General features: G+C 49.0%; 1 protein-coding gene across 4 annotated transcripts in view; it reads left to right on the forward strand.

Moving 5' to 3' along the window:
- Insr (insulin receptor) overlaps positions 1–14,482 on the forward strand; it is a 123,015-nt gene that overhangs the window by 74,251 nt on the left and 34,282 nt on the right. For all 4 annotated transcript variants that reach the window (XM_046443888.2, XM_046443889.2, XM_046443890.2 and 1 more), the window contains exons 3-6: positions 6,450–6,771; positions 11,441–11,589; positions 12,862–13,006; positions 13,922–14,136. In XM_046443888.2, coding sequence (XP_046299844.1) covers positions 6,450–6,771; positions 11,441–11,589; positions 12,862–13,006; positions 13,922–14,136 — 831 coding nt within the window. The remainder of the gene's footprint in view (positions 1–6,449; positions 6,772–11,440; positions 11,590–12,861; positions 13,007–13,921; positions 14,137–14,482) is intronic.

Raw genomic sequence — 14,482 nt, forward strand, 5'->3', positions numbered from 1 at the left:
GGAGTGGTATAGCTGGGTCATGTGTTGGTTCCATGCTTAGTCTTTTGAAAAACCTCTACACTGATTGGCACCATTTTCACAACTTCTTTATATAATCCCTCCGACAGTCTAAGTTTTCCTTTTTTTTTTTTTTTTCCATGTCCCCTCTAGCATTAATTACTTTTTGTGTTCAAAACTGCTCTTCTGACTGGAGTGAGATGAAATCTCAGGGTAGTTTTTATTTGCATTCCTAACTGCTAATGAGATTGACCTTTTTTTTTTTCATATTTGTTGACCATTCATATTTTTTTTCTTTTGCAGAGTGTCTGTTTAGTTCATTTGCCCATTTATTAATTGGGTTATTTTGGATTTTTTGTGTTAAGTTTCTTACATGCTCTGTATATTAATCTTCTGTCAGAAGACTAGCAAAGATTCTTTCCCATTCTGGGGGTTGTCTCTTCACATTCTTAACACCTCTGCACAGCAAAGGAAGTGATTTGATGCCACCCCATGTATTAACTCTTGGCATTATTTCCTGAGCTTCAGGGGTCATATTGAGAAAGTTGTTGTCTGTACCTGTGTGCCACCCTATGTTTCTTCCAGGAGTTGCAGTTTCTGGTCTGATTCCTAGGTCTTTGATCCATTTTGAGTTTTGTGCAGAGTGAGAGATAACTATCTAGGCAAGAGAAGGGAATAATAGGGATAAAAAAAGTTTTTTAAAAAAGGAAGAAAAATTATTAATCTGCAGCTGATAAGATCCTATATTTACAAAATAAATAAATAAATAAATAAATAAAAACTCCACCAGGAGACTTCTAGAGGTCAGATACAAATCAGCAAAGGTGGCTGGTTATCGAATCAACATACAAAAATCAAATTACTCAAAAAAAATTAAGATAGTTAGGAATCAATCTAACCAAGGAAGTGGAAGACCTGTACAACGAGAGCGTTGAAGAAAGAAACAAGAAAACACAAGAACACGGAGAGACCTCCCACGTTCATGGATAGGCAGAACTGATGCTAAAATGGCCATATTACTAGAGCAACCTACAAGGCAATTTCCATCAAAATGCCAATGACATTCTTCACAGAACTAGAAAAAAGTCTTAAAATTCATTTGGAAGAACAAAAGACCCAGAATAGCCAAAGCAATTTTAAGCCCAAAAAAGTAATGCTGGAAGCATCACAATATCTGACTTCAAATTATACCACAGAGCTACCGAAACAAAAACTGGTGTGGTATAAAAGCAGATACAGACCAGTGGTACAGAATAGAAGACACACGGACTAACCCACATAGCTATAGTCATCCGATCCTCAACAAAGGTGCCAAAAATATACATCGGAGAAAAGACAGTCTTTTTTTAATAAATGGTGCTTGGAACACTGGTTATCCATGTGTAGAAGAATGAGAAAAATGATCTTAAAAGACTTTGTGCAAGGTATTTGATTTCTCAAATATTCTTTTGTAGTTGCTGCTGGGATATTTCAGGGTAGAATCATGTCACTGATCAATAACATTTGCTTATTTGCCTGGGAGAGGCTTTTAAAACTAGATATAGGCAGGAAGATCACAAGTTCAAGGCTAGCCTGGGCAACTTAGCAAGACCCTGTCAAAAAAAAAAAAAAAAAAGTGGATAGTACACATACATAGTAAACAACAAATTGTGTGCATTTTTGTGTTCCTTCTAAAAGGACACATGAATAAATATCCTTTTAAACTCATTTAAAAGTATAACTTACATGTAGTAAAATCCATCCATCTTAGTGTAAAGTTCTGTGAATTTTTAAGGTACATAAAAGCATAAAAATTATGCACATTAATGTCACACCACCTAATCTATGGATACCTGTATGCATTGGATAGTGTTTAAATCAGGGTAAACATATTTATCTCCCTAGGCTGAGGGTGTAGCTCAGGTAGAGCACTTGCCTGGCACGCACATGGCCCTCAGCTCATCCCCAGCACTGCAAGCCAAACAAATGGAAGAACCATATTTATCTTCTTGAACATTAGACATTTCTTTATGGTAAAAACTTTCTAAATCTGTTTTTCCCGTGCTTTGAGATGTATAGTGCATGGTATCTGTATTCACCCCACCATGCACCAGCACCTGGGGCCTCTCGATCCTCCCTCCTCTGCCTTCCCTCCTGGCTTGCTTGCTTCTTTTCCTGAACTCTCTGGAGCTGGGGATGGAACCGGGGCCTCATGAGAGGTGGATAAGTGCTCTGCACTGAGCCACACCCCTGCCCTCCCACTCTAGTGCCACTCATCAGCCTCTCTCCCCCTCCCCTCCAGGTACATAGGTAACGATAAGCACCATCAAGGTGGGGAACAGAGCTGGGCATGATGGCGCACGCCTGTAATCCCAGCACCTCCGGAGGCTGAGACAGGAGGATGGCGAGTTCAAAACCAGCCTCAGCAATGGTGAGGTGCTAAGCAACTCAGTGAGACCCTGTCTCTAAATACAAAATAGGGCTGGGATGTGGCTCAGTAGTTGGATACCCTGAGCTCAATCTCCAGTACCATCCCCCTCCAAAGAAAAAAAGATAGGGGACGGCCCCCACTCCAAAGTCCTGTGCCCTTCCCAGCAGCCCCAGGTGGTCCCTTGGCAGCCTGTTGTCACTGTGGTCTTGCTCTTTCCAGGATGTCCTGTAAGTGGAATCGGGTAGTGCACCGTCTGAGACTGAAACGTCTGGCTGGTCGCTGGCTTTGCTGGCAAGTGTTGGGAGCCCTTCCTCGAATTGTCCAGGTTGGAAGACTTGTGTGTTTGGGAAGTCATTTTATTAGGGCTTTGATGATGACTCTTATGAATGAAAGGGCCAGCCCTCCCATACAGCCCCAGCCCAGGAAATGGCTCTTTCCTGCTCTTACATGTGCCCTGCCAGAGCCGGTCTTTGTGACCCTAGATTATTGTCTGCTTTATATATTGCTTCCTCCAATTGAGTCTCGGCCCTCAGATCACCCAGACAGATCAGTATTAGTGACACTGATAATGACGACAATGATGATTATGCAGTTGGCTTTCCACAACCTCACGTCCCACATCTTCGCGTTCAACTGTGGGTCAGAACTAGCCAGGAAAAAAAAAAAAAACACCTGTCCTGCAGACATTTTTTTCGGTATTCCCCAAACAGTACAGCAAAGCAACTATTCATATAGCATTTAAGTGGTGCTAGGTATTATAATTTATCTGGAGAGGATTTAAAGTCCACAGTAGCATGTATGTAAGTTCTATGTAAATACTACACCGTTTCGCAGACAGACATGAACATCCACTAATTTAGGTATTTGCAGGTGTTCTTGGAATTTTGGTGCTTTTTGAAGATCATCCCATTGAATTCTTGTAATAATCTTAACAGCACATAGGAGATGCTTATCCCATTTTATTATGGACGAGGAAATTAAGACTGCCATTGGTGCACCGAGGAAATCTTCCTGGTATGCCAGTTAGGGGGCATGGTGTCCGGTCTCTAAAGCTGAATGCATTGGATGCCTGTGGCTCCTCAGTCCGTGGATCCTGCAGGAGGCCACAGTCCCTGGTCATTTTTCCCACCCAGGCGTATCAGATGCAGAGCCAAAGTTGGAGAGTCCATCATGGGTCCTGCTACTTATCTGCTGGACCTGTCTTCTTGCCACTGTAGAAAGGAGATAATGCTACTTACCTGCCTGTAAGTAGCTGTGTGGCCTTAAACACTTCAGACACTCATAGGTCTCCTCCCCCAGACTTGCTCTTATTGGAGGTGTTGAAATCTTTCGGGATTCATCTAAAGCAGAATATGCACTTAGCTACATTCAAGACTTGGGGGGGGGGGTCTCCTATTGGGCATTCTTGAATGAATTCTTGAGCCACTGACTAAGAATTGGAGTTTCCCCCAAAGTCCTTCCTTTGCACCTCCCCCTCATTGGGCAAGTGTCTCTCCTGAGCTCCTGCTGGATACCTATTTTAGGAGTGGTGCAGTAACCCTGTGCCCTGGGAATTCCCTCTAGACAAATAGTTGAAAAATGATCTTGGATTTTTTTAAGAGTGATAAATGCTATATGGAAACTTTAATAAGAGAATGTTTTGGAGCTTGGTTGGAGAACTAGAGGCAAATTCCTTTGGAAGGATCTTGGTAATGAGTTGGGACCTGAAGGATGAGAAGGGGTTGGTCATGAAGGGACAATGGGTAGGATACTCCAGCCATTTAGAATAGCAGATGCAAAGGGCCTGTGGTAGAACCAAGCCTGGGTATGTCGGGCAGGAGGGAGCCAGCACACTGCTTCCCTGGGCTGGGAGGGCTCAGTGAGGCTAGCAGGGACTAGGCCCCATGGGGCATGTAGACGTTGGCAAGGAGTTTATTTTTATTTTCTAAGGCTGCACTGTGTCATGAGGAGGTGGTAAATCACTGTGGCAATTAAAATTAAAATTGGGGAAAAAATTAAATGAAATACAGTTAGAAGTTTAGTCCTTCAGGAGAAATTGGAACTTTTGTGTACTGTTGACTGGAATACAAAGTGGTTCAGTCACTGGAAAATGGTAGGTGGTCATCAGGAGATGACTAGGATCAGCATTCGATCCTGAAACTCCACTTCGAGGTGCATTGCATGGAAGAGTCAAGGCAGGGACGTGAGGAACCTTTGCACACCCGTCCGTGTTCACAGCAGCATGGCTCACAGAAGCCAAAAGGCAAAAGCTGGCTAAGTGGCCGTTCATGGATGAATGGATAAACCGCCGCGGCTGTCCACACAATGGGCTGTCATTCAACTGCTGAAGGGAAGGAGGGCGCGGTGCCTGCTGCACCATGGGTGAACCATGGGGACATTTTGCTACGTGAAATCGGCTAGATTTCCACAAACGGACAAAGGAGTCCACCCTCGGGAGGTCCCTAGAGTCGGCAGATTGACACAGATGGAAAGTGGAACTGTGGTGCCAGGCTGGGCAAGGGCTGGGGAGTTTGACGGGGGCAGAGTTTCAGTTTCAGCTTGGGCAGATGTGACAGTCCTGGAGGTGGGTAGTGGTGACCCCCATTGCACAGTGATGTCCTTAATGCCCCCCGACTGCAGACTTCAAACGGTCAAGATGCCAAATTTATGCTACGTGTGTTTTAGCAAGTTTGCACTTGCTGCATCCATAGCACGGAGGGGCAGTGGCTGCTGTGCTGGTCAGCACAGAGAAGGACCATTTCCATCATCCCTGACGGTTCAGCTGGACAGTGCCGCTCGGGGTGGAGGGACCTCAGGGATGCTCCTGTTCCCTGGGTCTGGCTGGTGGGAAAGTTCGCTGTAGTAACTACAGAGCCTGATTTTGGATGAATAACAGCCCCTGGCTTCCAAGCCATGTTTAGACGGTGCTGGGAGCGTGGGAGGGCAACACCTTGGAGAAGAGGCCAGGCCTGTGGCCAAGGGCCGTCTGGCTTCTGTGAAGCTGTCGGGAGCCTGGGAAGGGGGTGCCCAGGACAGATGCCAAGGGGCTGAAGTTGAGAGGTAACCAGGCAGCCATGAGTAGAGGGGTCCTGGGAGAAAGGGCAGGTGTGACCAGTGGTGGAGGAAGCTGGGTGGAGGCCAGTCTTGGGTTCAGTAGCTTCCAACAAGAAGGTTCCTCCAGCCACGTCTGCAGACAGGCTCCCCACTCACCTGCAGGGCTTCTCCTTCCTATTGGATCATATCTCCCTTCCATCCTCCGTCCACCCGTTCACACGTTCCTGTGTTTAAGCAACATGCCTCCTTCAGCCGACTTTGTGCTTCCACAGGCAGGGGCTGTGAGAACCCCCCAGCCCCCTGCAGGGGCCGCAGCAACTACATCAGCTTAAGCAAATGTTTGCAAAAGAAATTTTTTTTTTTGGGGGGGGGGGGCGCGGCACTTAACCCTGTGCCTTCAGTTTCCCCATCTGTGAGTGGAAAACATGAAGATAACGTATCCACTTCACAGTTGGGGTGAATCTGGCTCTCTAGAGCCAATGGTGGTATTCTCAGGAAATTTGCTAGCCATTTGTTAAACCCAGGCATTATTAAAAATTGTGTAAGACCATGATCAAATTATGCCAAACACCAGGTAATAAGTTCTCACACTTCACACTTCCTAGTTCTGCATGTTTCTGTTATTGGTGCCTTTGACGTTATTTGCTACTTTGTATCTTTGATAGATATAGATTGCACCTACAGTTGGACATTCTGTTTAATGGAATGCACACATCTTGCCAACTCTCTTCCGTGGCTTCTTGTGGGTGACCTCAGTGGACCCTAGAAATTGGCAGATGTTTTTAAGTTGGGGTCTCCCTGCCCCCTGCCCTGTGTGGTGTTGGTATTCCAAGCTCGGCACTGGTTCTGAAGCTTCAGTGGGTTCATCGATGGGCCTGGCTCGCGGCGGGAGTGTGGAACTGTGGCTGTTTTGTTATTTTGCTTGGCTCCCACTCCAGGGCCATAGCTGCCGCATGTGCAGACAAAATGGGCACATCAGTGACCAGCTGTGCTCTCTCCCCCTCTCCAGTTTGCCCGACCATCTGTAAGTCGCACGGCTGTACCGCCGAAGGGCTCTGCTGCCACAGCGAATGCTTGGGCAACTGTTCCGAGCCCGACGATCCCACCAAGTGTGTTGCCTGCCGCAACTTCTACCTGGATGGCAGGTGCGTGGAGACCTGCCCGCCCCCCTACTACCACTTCCAGGACTGGCGCTGCGTGAACTTCAGCTTCTGCCAGGATCTGCACAACAGATGCAAGAACTCTCGCCGCCCGGGCTGCCACCAGTACGTCATCCACAACAACAAATGCATCCCCGAATGTCCTTCGGGCTACACCATGAACTCCAGCAAGTGAGTCTTCCGTGGGGTGGGGAAGGAGCATGGGCTGCTGATCACGCCCAACACTGTCAGCCATGGGTAGAATTGGTGCTGATGGTTTGCCTGTTCACACTGTATGCAAAACCAGAGCTTCTTGGCCCCGAGCGAGGTTGCTGATGTGGAGTGCTCTGCCCAGGGATACGCTTGGGTCTCTAGGTGACATTTTGTCCCCTGTTTGGGTCCTGGGCTCTGGTGCAGGAGTGAGCAAACATTTTCTCTAAAGGACTAGTATCTCCAGGTCTCACACCCCATTCTTTCGCTAGCAAGGAACATGAGGGTAGATGTCCTTCCTTTCCCCTGGGACCCTCCAAGGTCCTCCCTGAGGTGGTTGCCTCCTTGTTAAGCCAAGGATGTGACTGAGGCTTTCCATGTCTCCCTACGTGAAGCTGACAGTGATGGTGTCAGCCCATGATGTCCCCAGGAGGAAGAGACCTGCTTCTGCTGCATTCCTAGGCCTTTGTCCTTGGAAGGAGAGTGCGAACCATTTCCTACAGTTTGGGTGGGAAACAGCAGGGCTTTCTCTCTGGCCTCAAGCCAAATTTTCTACACATGCCATAGGTTTGTGATCATGTCTTTAGTTTCTAAGAAGAGAGATTTCAGTGTCGGGGGTCATAACCATGCTTTAAAAATCTGTTTCCTGGTTTTTGTGTTGAGGGTTTAAAAAAAAAAAAAACTTCACCACAAAACAACAGAAAAACAAATCAGAAACAGACGCATGTCGGGTGGCCTCGGGCTGACCTGCTTACGTAAAAAATCTTACTCTTCAGACTTGAGAATTAGCCAAGCGAGAGTGTTCTGGTGGGAAATTTTATTTCCCTGAGTGGAGAGGGCAGGAAGGAAAACAATCTTTATTTCAGTTCTTATGAACCTTTCTTTAGTGTTTATGAAACCTGAAAGTACAACATGTTTTGTGTTATTCATTTTTGATTCATTAAAAAAAAAAGTCAAGTGGTCTTGTTGACTGAAAATAACCCTTTATGTCACCTTTGCTTACTGGATGGAACTTATTTTTTCCTGGTCAGTTTAACAGTAAGGCTGGGAAAATAATCATATTCCTTTTGATTCATTTCTCTCCCCCTCCCTCCCGATTTGAATAGAGACAGGGTTTTAATGACTTAGGGGGAGATGTTTGTTTAAAAGACATCAGCTTTAAGCTGGGCACGGTGGTGCATGCCTGTAATCCCCGTGGCTCGGGAGGCTGAGGCAGGAGTATCTTAAGTTCAAAGCCAACCTCAGCAAAAGCAAGGTGCTAAGCAACTCGGTGAGACCCTGTCTCTAAATAAAATACAAAGTAGGGCTGGGGATGAGGCTCAGTGGTTGAGTGCCTCTGGGTTCAATCCTTGGTACCCTCAGCCCCCAAAACGAAATAAAAGATAATTGGCTTTAAATAAAGGCATTTCCCCCTCACTGTATTGAAGGCCTGAGAAATACAGCAACTTCTTTTGATACTCTCATTAAAGGTGTGTTAAAACTTAGAACAAACCCCCAAAAGCACCAGGGCGTTGCTTAGTGGTCAGCGCTGGCCTAGCAGGTGGGAGGCCCTGGGGTCTATCCTAGCACCACCCAGAAGAAGCAAACAAAAGCCACCTCTCTAAGAAACGGCCAGCATCTCCCTGGGGAGGTGACAGCTGGGGCCAAGCGAGGGCTTCCCATAAAAGTACTGCATCATTTTACTTTGTAGTTAAAAGCTTCAGAAATATTTTTTATTTTATTTTATGGAGGCCTTTGTAGTACTATTGTGTTTTCTAATGTGGTTTGATATCAAGGAGGACCAGATATGTTTTTTCCCATTCTGGGTGGCTTATCTGGGATGCAGTTCTTGGTGTATTTGAAGCAGGGTTCTGGGAAGTCCCATCAATTGATCAAAATGCATCCCATCTGTGGTCACCCAGAGTGCCGGTGGATCAGCAGGCTGCGCCTTCCTGAGATAAGGGGAACCAGAAACTTGGTGTGTGTGTGGGTGTCTGTTGGGAAGAGGGGGGGGTTACCCCCAGTCCTCGACTGTCTCCCACCCCGCTCGCCCCTACTCATCAGATCCTTGCCCAACTCCATCCGCGTCTCCCTCGTGTCTGCACCAAACACCTGGAACGTCCTCTTTGGTCACCATCCTGCTTCAGTTACACATCGTGGCCCAAGTGACCTTTTTCCTTCTCTGCCATGCTGGGGAAGGAACCCAGGACCTCGCACGTCCTAGGCCAGGGCTCTGCCACTGAGCTGCACCACCCCAGCCCTGTGGGAGCTCTAAACACCAGCCACCTGATCATGCCTGGAGCCCCCAGGGTCTCACCCCTCCGATGTGCACTTCCAAGGCCCCTCAGGTTCCCAGGGGCTCCATCCCTGCTGCCTCCCTCCTGCTGTAGCCTTGGGACTTCCCTCCAGCCTTTCCGTCCCCCTTCTTTCCTCTGCCTCGGCACCAGCTGCTTTCTCCTAGAATGCTTCGTCCCTCAGTCCCTGGATGAGGGACTCCAGTCCATCCTGCAGGTCTGAAGTCACCTGCACAGAGGACACATCTCCTACTTGTGGCACCTGTTTCTTAACTCGTTTCACAGCATGTTTCACTAGCTGATATTTCTGTTGTCCCCCCGGGTCATGAGCTTTGTGACATCCGTCAGCTTTTGCTGTGTGAGGAGTCACCCACGGTGCCTCCTGGTGTAAGGCGACTCTGCATTCTGAGGTTTTGTTTGTTGCCTGCAGCTCAGTTTGACCAGGGCTGGTTGGTGGTGGCTGTATGGTTTAGGATCACTTCTCTCGGTCACCTGGGGCCTCTCTCCATGAGATCTTTCACCCCAGTAGCCAAGAAAAACAGGCCCCAAACTCAAAGAGCTCTTTAAGCCTCCACGTGCATCACATTTGCTAATATCTCAGTGGCCTCAGAGAGTCACACGGTCCAGCCAAGATTCCACAGGTGCAGAACAGCCCTTCCTGGTAGGAGAGGCCGCAAGAACAGCAAAGAACTCGTGGCCACTCATCATTTCCCACTAGGGTAGCAGGGAGCCGGGGTTGGCGACGGGCCAGAGAGTGAATATGTCCTCCACTGCAGTGACTCAGTGTGGGCTCCACAGTCAACAGCAGGCTGAGGAGCTTCGTAACCAAGGGGCGTGGCTGTGCTCAGTAGAATGGTATTTGAAAAAGCAGGTGGCCAGCTGGACCTGGCCTGTGGGCCATGGTTTGCCAGCCCTGGGCTCAGAGCCCTGCCTGTCACATAGGTGTAGAGACAATGAAAGAACTCAAACATTTGGTCGTAGCTGTGTTTGCAGCCCAGCTGCTCTGACCATCTGGGGCTGCTGCACACAATTCAACATTGACCACCTGTGGTCAGCACCAGACTCTATGGGCTTAAGCCTCCATCCCCCACAAGACGGCTGTTACTTCGGATACCAACTTTGTGTACTCGGGGGTCCTCAGAACACCCACACTGTTGACAACTGGCTGTAGGTTGGGGGTCTCTCACAAATGCTTTGGGTTTGGTGATTCATTAGCAGGACTCAGAGCTGACATAAGCCCTCGGGTGCAGTTGCACCACAAGGGACACCCAGGGGAGGTCTGGGAGAGGCGGACGCAGGGCAACCCAACTTTTGCCCTGTGGACTCGGAGCCTGCTACCTTCTGGCACATCCATGTGACTGGCACCATCCAGGGAACTCCACTCAGCTCTGATGCCTAATGGGGACTCCATCTGTAGGCACGACTGAACTTCACCTTCAGCCCCTCCCTGGAGGTGGGGCCGCTGGAAGCTCCAACCCTCTATTCATGGGGTTGGTGCACCAGTGACCGGTTCCCGTCCTGAAGGTATCTAGGTGCTGCCACAAGTCCCCTTCACACTTCCAACACTCCTGACAAAGACTACAAGATTGAGCGTCCTTGTCCGGCATGCTGGCAATGCAGTGTTTTGGATTTTTTGCACATGTATGACAAGTTGCTACACTTCATTGATCATAACAAGCAAAAAGCCTGAACATGTGCTATATAGATGCAGTTTTTTTCTGAATAGTTTTTGTCTTTGGGTGGTTGAATCCATAGGAGTGAGACCCATGGATATGGAGGGAGAACTGTACTTTTTTTTTTTTTCTTAAATACTAAAGTCTGAAGATCCGCATCCATAGAGATGTGTAAATAATCACTTATTTGTGGATTTTTATTCTAGTAATATCAGAGCATAAATGACAATTTTTGTTTTCTGTGTTCTTCGTGCTCTATGTGGTCTCTTTATTTTACTCATGAGGAAACAGACTTTGAGACTGTAACTGTTGGGAACATGGTGGTTTTGTGTGACAGAACCCAAAACTTACACTGGCGTAAGCAAGATTGCAGGAGTTTATTGGTGCCTGTAGCCAGAAAGTGTCTCACTTCGGGTGGTGGTTTTTACCTGAGGATAATTGTTGCCCTCCCACATGGGGACATTGTGGATTGACACAGCTTGAGGAAGGGATGCTCTTGGCGTTGAATGAGTGGAGCCCAGAGATGCTGCTCAGAGCCTGTAATGCGCAGGACATCTGGCTCAGTGCTCCTGCCGAGGTCAGGAACGCTGCTTAGGGTAACCGCATAAGTGTGTCACTGGGTCCCTTTGGAGCCTGTGGTCTGCTGTGTCAGGTAGGGGGAGCCCTGTGTGCCCTGACCCTTCTTTCTCTCTGTTCCAACCTCAGCTTGATGTGTACCCCATGCCTGGGCCCCTGTCCCAAGGTCTGTCACCTCCTAGAAGGCGAGAAGACCATCGACTCGGTGACGTCGGCCCAGGAGCTCCGAGGCTGCACCGTGGTCAATGGGAGCCTGATCATCAACATCCGCGGGGGCAGTGAGTGCTCTGGGGGTGGGCTGCTCCCTGTGAGCTGTGGAAGCGGCTTTGTTCCTAAGGTCATCTAGGAGTACCCTTCAATGGCTCTGTCATCAGCAGTATTATGCCATTAGTCTGCCTCAAAATTCGAACAGCCCAGGGCCTGGCCCCATCTACTCTGAAATTCTCATCTTCCAATTAAGAGTTGGGGCATCAGGAATCTGCATTTTTAACAAGTCTGCCTTATTGTAGAGAGCAGACCATGTTTCCAGAAACACTCTCGTCCCCTGTGCTTTAATTTATCCGGAAAACACTGATTGAATAATCACAGCCAACAAGGCAAACGCTTGGCCAGGCTGGATTTAAAAGAATAAGCTCAGCTTTGGGGCCATGACGGCCAGCAAAACAGGTAGAGGATGCAGTAAGAGATAGTAATTTTCTCCTATGAAGGGCCAGGTAGTGAAGATGGGAGTCCTTTAGCATGCGAGGATTGATTAGCATGAGACTTTGAGACTGTAACTGTTGGGAACATGGTGGTTTTGTGTGACAGAACCCAAAACTTAAACTGGCTTAAGCAAGATTAAAGGACTCCCATGAATTCCCACATCCATAGATGCTCAAGTTCCTGTTTGCACAGACCTTACACGCAGCCTCCCGTAGACTTTGAATCATGCCCAGAGACTGGTCATACCTATATGATGTACATGCCGTGAGGGTAGTTGACATGCTGTGTTGTCTATGGAGTAACGACAAGAACAACATCTCTACATGTTCAGTGTAGATGAATTCCACCCCCCTCAGCCCCCCAATTTTTCTGAGCTTCAGTTGCTTGAGCCCATGGATGCCAGGGGCTGACTGTATTTAGCTATGTGGGCCTCATAATCTCCATCACAACATTTCGGCTCTGTGGTTTTAAGTATGAAAACAGTCGTCCATGCAGGTTAACCAGTGGGCAGAGCTCTGTTCCAATAAATCTTTATCTATAAAACACAGTGTCCTTTGCCAACCTCTGAAATAGAGAAGAAAGCAGGTTGCTATTTTAAGAAGTTTCTGGTCTAGGGAAGGAAGCTTAGAGAGGGTGGTGGGAGAAGCCAGGCAGATGCTGGGGTAGTATTCCCAGGCGAGGGGGTGGCCAGCACCAGGTCACGAGGCTGGGGTATGCTTGGCTGATTGGGGAGCAGCAAGACGGGTTTGTGTGAACAAGTCTGGAGACCCCTGGGCAGTGGGCTCCTCTTTAGGGGAGATGAAAGGACTTCTACAGAGCTCACAGCACTCTCCCTCCCTCCCCCCCAGACAATCTGGCGGCTGAGCTGGAGGCCAACCTCGGCCTCATTGAAGAAATTTCAGGATATCTCAAAATCCGCCGATCCTATGCTCTGGTGTCCCTCTCCTTCTTCCGGAAGTTGCGTCTGATTCGAGGAGAGACGCTGGAGATCGGGTAGGTGGGCCGCTTCTGGGTGCCGCCATCACTAACACCTTTGTGCTGCAGCTCTGGTGTTTCCTGTGGATGGTCCAGTGCCTCCCGGCTAGGCTTTCCCAGGCTGGAGCCCTGCTGTCCAGCGGAACCCAGTACAGGTCCCACCTGGGACTTACATGTCCCAGTAGCTGCACTTTAAAAACTTGAAAAGAAACAGGTGAGATTGATTTTCCTACCCATTATATCCAAAAGGTTATTTCAACATGGAATTAATTTAAAAAGGAATTCTCCAGAAGATGCCGTACACCTGTTTTCTTGTGCTGAGTCTTTGAGACGTGCTTTCCCCCTCCAGGACAGTTTGGGATGGCCCCCATCCAGGCGCTCAGTAGCCACGTGATACAGGCTGATGGCTTCTGAATGACAGTGCGGGTCTCGATGTTCCCCCTTTCCCACCCGTCACCTGCTGGTGGCCACTGGTTTTCTAAAGCTCAGATCTAACCAGGTCACAGAGCTGACGGAGAGTAAAACCTTGAAGGACCCCGCTCCCTGTGGAGGAAGTCCGTGTTCCTGGGTTGGTGTGGCCTGCAGTGCACTGGGGGCCGGGCCCCCTGGGCTTCCCCTGGGGCCAAGCGGCCTTCTTTGGTTTTCCCAGCTCCGACACCTCTTTCTCAGTCTCTCCTCCCTGCGAACCCAGTCTCCGTCCAGCCATGGTCTCGCCTCCCCTTCCCTAGGGCAGAGCTCAGACTCCTTCCTGGCCACAAAAATGAACCGGCTTCCCCGTTCTCCTTATCCCATAAATATTCATGGAGTCTGCCCCCGGAAGTGGTTGGCAGCGAGGTTGTAACACGGGATGAGATCGACCCCCGGCCCAGCACTGCCCTCTCAGAGCTGAGCAGGACATGCCGCCAGGTGACCAGGACATGTGTGTCCCTGCAGGAATTACTCTTTCTACGCCTTGGACAACCAGAACCTGAGGCAGCTCTGGGACTGGAGCAAGCACAACCTCACCATCACTCAGGGGAAACTCTTCTTCCACTATAATCCCAAACTCTGCCTGTCGGAAATTCACAAGATGGAAGAAGTCTCTGGAACCAAGGGGCGCCAGGAGAGGAATGACATTGCCCTGAAGACCAACGGGGACCAGGCATCTTGTAAGTTGTGCTGCTCTGGGGCTCCCGGCCTGTGGCCCAGATGATGTGGCTGTCCTTCCTTGGCCACTGCACTGGCCTGCAGGAGGCGCCACTATGTCCTGGTGAGTGCGACTCGCCGTGTGACAGGCGGGTTCGGCACCGCTCTTCTCTGCGTCTGGTGCTGGGAGATGCTGCAAAGGCTGCATGAATGAATGAGTGGCACCTTCTTGTGTAAGTGTCAGACTTGGTGCTGATGCCGAGGCTCCCGAGTGGACAGCATGCCCGTTCCCACCCGCGTCCTCTGGGAGACAAACATCGAGACAGAGCTGGGAGGGTGGGAAGGGTGCTGAGAGTAATGCCCGTGAAA

Source organism: Marmota monax, unplaced genomic scaffold (assembly GCF_021218885.2).
Source record: "Marmota monax isolate L192 unplaced genomic scaffold, Marmota_monax_Labrador192_F-V1.1 WCK01_AAM20220418_F8-fsc00102, whole genome shotgun sequence".
Taxonomy (NCBI): domain Eukaryota; kingdom Metazoa; phylum Chordata; class Mammalia; order Rodentia; family Sciuridae; genus Marmota; species Marmota monax.